This window comes from Phaseolus vulgaris, chromosome 5, assembly GCF_051622355.1.
Source record: "Phaseolus vulgaris cultivar YP4 chromosome 5, ASM5162235v1, whole genome shotgun sequence".
NCBI classification, from domain to species: domain Eukaryota; kingdom Viridiplantae; phylum Streptophyta; class Magnoliopsida; order Fabales; family Fabaceae; genus Phaseolus; species Phaseolus vulgaris.
In genome coordinates, this window is record NC_143502.1 from 41,911,272 (window position 1) to 41,917,365 (window position 6,094).

At 32.7% G+C, this 6,094-nt stretch overlaps 1 protein-coding gene across 1 annotated transcript; it reads right to left on the bottom strand.

Moving 5' to 3' along the window:
* On the bottom strand, window positions 1-4,331 carry LOC137835884 (putative leucine-rich repeat receptor-like protein kinase At2g19210). Its single transcript, XM_068644627.2, has 13 exons — window positions 4,200-4,331; window positions 3,561-4,095; window positions 3,000-3,478; window positions 2,781-2,919; window positions 2,545-2,616; window positions 2,332-2,403; window positions 2,184-2,252; window positions 1,716-1,882; window positions 1,363-1,610; window positions 1,153-1,279; window positions 905-973; window positions 644-833; window positions 1-516 (listed from the first exon to the last, which is right to left on the bottom strand). The coding sequence occupies exons 1-13, from the start codon at window positions 4,267-4,269 to the stop codon at window positions 102-104; spliced, it is 2,652 nt and encodes an 883-aa protein (XP_068500728.2). The 5' UTR covers window positions 4,270-4,331; the 3' UTR covers window positions 1-101.
* Between the last annotated feature and the right edge of the window lie 1,763 nt (window positions 4,332-6,094).

The following is a 6,094-nucleotide window of genomic DNA, read 5'->3' on the forward strand; positions in this document are numbered from 1 at the left end:
AAATTCACTCCTGATTATTTATTTATTTTTCTTCTATATGCACACTCCATTTCACTCACCAATCAATCCTAACAATCTTCATCTTGTATTCAAACAACCGTTTATCTGGCCTGGGGAAGAGATTCTGTATTCAGATTCATGGCGACCCGTTTTGCTGAATTACTTGTACCATTACTTCTATCTTTAGTTCCAACTACTTCCGTTGCTAAAGATAAAGACTCCTTCAGTTCACTCACTACCACACTTATGCTTGGCCTTCTGTTGCTGATTGGAGATACACAAGCTGTTGCTATCTCTACTGCTTTCCATACTGAGTTACTATCAAATTCTCCATCTAACCTGGAGTCAACAATAGCATTGATATCACCTTTCCCAATCACGGACCTAACCCATTCACTTATGTGACCTTTTTCTTCATTCTTCGCTATCACTGGTTGCCCTGTGATTATCTCTAAAAGCACAACGCCAAAGCTATAAACGTCGCTCTTCTCTGTTAATCTACCGGTTAGGTAGTATCTGTAACTCAGAATGTAACTCAATTTATTTTTTGTCAGAAATTTGTGAAATAAACATTCATATAGAATTGCTATATTTTCCAAGAAAACAATGGATAGCAATAGGACAGTATAGTTGATGGACTCACTCAGGGTCTAGATAACCAAGAGTACCAGCAATAACTGTTGACACATCAGTTCCCCCTTCTGTTAGGATAAATTTGGACAGACCAAAATCAGATAATTTTGCATGGAGGTGTTCATTCAACAAGATGTTTGTAGATTTTACATCTCTGTGGAATATTGGTGGCTTACAACCATTTTGCAGATACTCCAATCCTGAGGCCAAAAGTATATTAAGAGAGGAACTGAAGAATTAAGAAAAGAATATTATTGCTGTACTTTCTTACCTGAGGCAGCATCCACTGCGATTCGAAGTCTCTTTTCCCAGCTCAAGAAACTTGTTTTGCTTTGTTTACCTGCATAATCAAGTTCTATAACTTTCTGTACATATTTTTGTTTCACTAAAGGTTAGTCATATGACTTGTACAATTGTCAAATAAAAAAATATCCATATCCAGTGTTTTAGAAAACAAAACTAGTTTGGAAATTTATTACACAGATTTTAAACAAGAAATTAATTTTTTTTGGAGCTAACCAGAGAGATGTTCTTGTAAGTTTCCGTTTTCCATGTACTCGTATACGAGACCCTTATTGGTTCCTTCATTACAGTAACCAACAAGGGAGGTCAAATTTTTGTGATGAACTGTCATAAGAAGTTTAACCTGTAAATCAAAATCTCAACAATTTTTTAACCTTGTATATTTATTGCTGAGCTCGGGAAGTGCAAGGTGATTAAAAAACCCACCTCAGCTTGAAATTGTTGATAACCACGAACAGATGATGGGGAAAGCATTTTCACTGCAACTGGAGTGTCTTGGATATAGCCCAAATAAACTGTTCCAAATCCTCCTTTACCAACAATTCTAGTGAAATTGTTGGTGATTTTAATGATATCAGAGTATGAGTATATTTTTTTTTGGAATTGCAGTGATGAATCATTTTGGTCAGTGTGTTGCGGTGATATGGCACTTTGATCCTTTCTTAACATCAAAGCTGTTGAATGTCATACACAAGTTTTTTAAAATCTAAAAGGATACATTTGAATACGATTTGAAAATTATCAACAAAATTTACGAATCTTAATAACTGCAGCATCACCTTTCGCTTTTCTTCTTTTAGCGGTCCACAGTATAGCTGCCACTACTACCAGAAGGATCAAAACCCCACCAACTGATGCTACTATGGGTGCAACAATGCTATTGCTTTTCTTGTTTTTCTTCATGTTGCATTGATCAGCTTCACATAGATATGGATTTTGGTCAACACTGCGATAAATTCAAAGTAGGTAAATATTTCAACTCCCAGTAAGTCTTACAAGTCATAAATTTTTTCTATAAATACTTCAATTCGTGTTCCTTGTGCCGAGATATTCAGTGTGGATCAAGTGGTACCACACCCTTATTTAACATGTATACTAAAAAGAGTTCCAAATTCAATTTTATAGGCCATTGGTGTGAAAGTCTGTACAAAGAGGAAGATATAAATAGCAGTTGTGATAGATGGCTACAAATGTAGGGGTAAAGATGAAGACATTTTAAATTTGAAAATTCTGAATAAGATGTATACCGTAGTAAGAGGGAAGATTTATTTAGTGCTGGTGGAATTAAACCAGAGAGGTTATTCTTTTCCATGTTTCTGCAAAGAATAGGAAATATAATAAAATTTCTATATTTTGATATAGATGATATCAGGAACAACCACCGAATGAACTTACAAGATCTTTAAGTGTTGCAGTTGTGACAGAAAGTCAGGAATTTCACCGTTTAAGCTATTGTTTGATAAATCCCTGGAAACCAAATAACTTGCTCTTTTAAGTATGTTGAAATCTTGACACATGTATGAAAGAATAAAAGGATATAATTAATTATGTTTTTCTTCTTCTGGTCTCATGATTCAATATTGGACCAGGTGAAACAGAGAAACTCACAATATCTCCAGCATGGTGAGATTTGAAATTGAAGGGTCAATCTTTCCCTGCAATCCACTTGAAGATAAATTCCTGTTTTGCACAACCAAATAATTACAAAGAGTTATGTGTGATAGCATTTCAAGGCTTAATTAATTAAGTTTTAATTATGTTGTAGATATCAATATTTTCAATTAAGTCTGAAAAATGATTGAAGAATATAAGATGTAGTGATAATTATGAGAATGAGGACTTACAAAGTTGTGATTCTTGGAGACTCAATTCCGTGATAAGAACAACTGAGACCATTCCACAAGTAGGCTAAAGGGGCGCATGGATCACCTTCCCAATCTCTTGTCACCGCATAAACTGACTTGATGCTTGTAATCGCATTGACTATATATGTTTCAAATTATCACAAAACAATTGTAAAAACAGAAGAAATGGATATAAAGTACGATAGTTTCGTGGCTTACCATCTGTTTGGAATGTATCAGATTGCTGGAATTCTTTCACTGTGTAAATTTCAATGGCATTGATGATGGGAGGCAGGCTAGAAGTTTCGGTCCTCACCACTGAATATTTAATTTCTTTCCCGCTGATGGGCGACGAGGTATATATAGTAAGGACACTCTGGTACTGTGGAGAATAATTTTGCAACCACCCCGATTCAGCGTTCTGACTGATGTTGAATTGTCTTGTCTGATTGGTCGTTAACAACTGGATCTCCGCGAAGTGCATGTAAACATAGAATTGCTCAGTTGGATCTTCTGGCTCCCATCTTAATACCAACGGAGCACTACTATTTGTTGGTGTAACTGCGGTGTTCATGATGGTTGCTCCCGGTTTGTAATCGTTCTCAGAAAAAGAATCATCTGAAATCGAAGCACTTAGCTGTGTCCAATCTTCCAAGTCACAGGTACGCCAGAAACGATCATAAGCATCATCCGAGTACCTGTGAGAAAATCAGAAAAGTACAATAGAATCAATCAATTTTTTAATGCAGAAAAAGATTTAATCCATTACTATGATTTCACCTGTGGGCTGTGTTAGAACCCAAATCGCACCGCAGGTAATATTCCAGTGATCCCGATTCAGTGACGTATATATCATTTTTCAAAGTCCTCAATTCTATGACTGTTATGAATGGTGTACCATTTCCTGTGTTAACCAGACAGATTTGTACGAAATCCAGTGAAGGTACATGTATGATCTCATTGAATTGGGTAATGGATGCATTTTTTATAGTCACTGTTGCCCACAGGTTAGCTCCCAGAAGAATATCAAACTGTGGTGAAATATTTCGGCCATCATAATTTCCATACAGAAAACTGGTGCGGATGAGATACTTAGAGCCTCTTGTGACGCTTATTTTGTAGCAGTTCCTTTTTCCTTCGGGGAAGCTTCTCAGCCTCCACAGTTGTCGTTGAGTGTGTGTGCTGGTCTCTTCAGATGTTATTGTCCCTCTCACACCAGTATTTATGAAATTTGCATCAGAAACATAATTTATGTGTAATGATGGCTCAGTATAGTTGACACCTGGTTCGGCTCCGCAATCTATGCTGATGAATCCTAAAACATAAACATGCAAAATATACATTGCACTTGAGACTTGAGCTAAGTTTTATAAAAGAATAATGGTCTAATGAAAATTCATGTTTGAATTTGTTAAAAACCTGGTTGGCCCTTAGCTTGAATCAGAATGACAAGAACTAGAACTCCTACGAAAGTCGATGACATTCCCATTTTTTATCAGCTTCTGCTTTCTAGCTTTGAAGTAGATTATGATGCATATATATGCGCTTGTTAAGTCTAACCAGTGTTCGAACTTCTTTAATTGTAAGGGAATATCTGCTTGTGATAAGAATTAGATATTATTAGTTTAGATATTATTAGTTAAGATTTAGATTATAATAAACAACTAGCTTATAAAATACACTCGTAATTATAAATAAGAACAATGACGCCTATCACAAGGTTTAGGGTTTATAATATAATACAGTAATGCCATGACAGGGATTTATGATCCTCATGCAATTTATATATGTCACATTTGCCTTGTATAATATGAAAATATTGGTAGCTTACATTTCTAAGCGTTGACACTCCCTGCCATAATGCTCAATCACTGATAAAAAAAGTGCAAATGCAATTTAAGTATCTATTACAACAAGACATCTTCGATAAAAAAAATGAGTTTAGTCAATTAGAACACATACTAAGTTTTACTTTTAGGCCTAAGTCAATTCTTTTAGGGTGAGACCAATTCATTATATATATTTTTATAACACTTAACTCTTTGTCAAGTGAACCAAATCCTAGAAGTAGTAAAATTGAAAAGTTTAAGTATAGTTTTCAAAGAAATTTGCATGTATTTAGTCCATGTGAGTTGTTATTAATTTGTAGTAAAGATTAGGCATAAGCTCATAGGAATTTAAAGAACAGAGATAATTCTAAACTCAAAGTATTCAAAGCTACCAAAGTTAAAATTATATTACTTAATTAGGATAAAAATAGATATCATTATCAATTTCTTCAAGTATATATTATTGAATTAATAAATATTATAAATAATATGACAGTTAAAATCAATATGAGAATATACGAATTTATAAAAGAGAAAGAAATCAAATAAAAAACAATTAATTTTCTTTATTTAAAAAGAGTAATACGAAAATTTAATAAATAATTAAAATATAAAAATAGAATAACTATAAAATAATAGAACTTAGAAGCTATCGTTTAATATTTAAAGAAAAACACTACTTAATATAGTTTTTCAATAAACACTAAAAGCTATTAGAAAAAAAATTACTTACAATAAACAAGTTTTTCAACTAGTAAAAAAAATATTAAAAACTAGCAAATAAGTAAAAAAAATATTAAAAACTGGCAAATAAAAATCTTGCCAAATAGAACCTAAAACTCCACAAAATTTTGAGGAAAACAAAGATACATTAATATAAACAAAGATGTTTTTATTAATATATCATTTACTCTAATACAAGAACACTCACTTGATCATTAAAAATAACTTTTTGCAGAGTCACTTAAGGAAGGACAAAGAAACTTGAACAACAATTGTTAAAGCTGGTAGTAGGTACTATCTAGACATTGTACAATTATACAAAGAAAATTAATAAATTTTTATTTCTTAAGTGATTATATGAAAGTATGAAAACAAAATAAATAAAAAATGAGAAAAAACTATTATCTAAATACAAACATGCTTTAACTAGTTGGACTTTCTCAAAGGTGCGGTTAGTTGAAAAGTCATTAATTAATTAATTAAGTAGTTACTTCTCAATATGAGTATGGCAAATGTTCTCTGCATCCAACACTTTTGAACCTGCACCCAACATAATTTCAAAAATTTCGAAAATATTTTTTATTCCGAAAATAAAAATTCAGAATTGGAAATAATGCATTCCGGAAAAATAGATCTGGAAGAGAGTGTTCTGGAAATAAAAATCCGAAAAAAAAATCAAAATTCCATTATGAATAAAAAATGCAGAATAGAAAATAATACATTCTGGAAAAATTTATCCGAAAGAGATTATTGTGTTCCAAG

What these genes read in the sequence shown, in the direction of transcription:
- LOC137835884 (XM_068644627.2), bottom strand. Translation starts at nt 4,269, where the DNA reads ATGGGAATGTCATCGACTTTCGTAGGAGTTCTAGTTCTTGTCATTCTG. An exon ending in GGTTCTAACACAGCCCACAG is followed by an intron (nt 3,479 to 3,560) that starts GTGAAATCATAG and finishes ATTTTCTCACAG; the next exon opens with GTACTCGGATGATGCTTATG. An exon ending in TAAAAGAAGAAAAGCGAAAG is followed by an intron (nt 1,611 to 1,715) that starts GTGATGCTGCAG and finishes GACATTCAACAG; the next exon opens with CTTTGATGTTAAGAAAGGAT.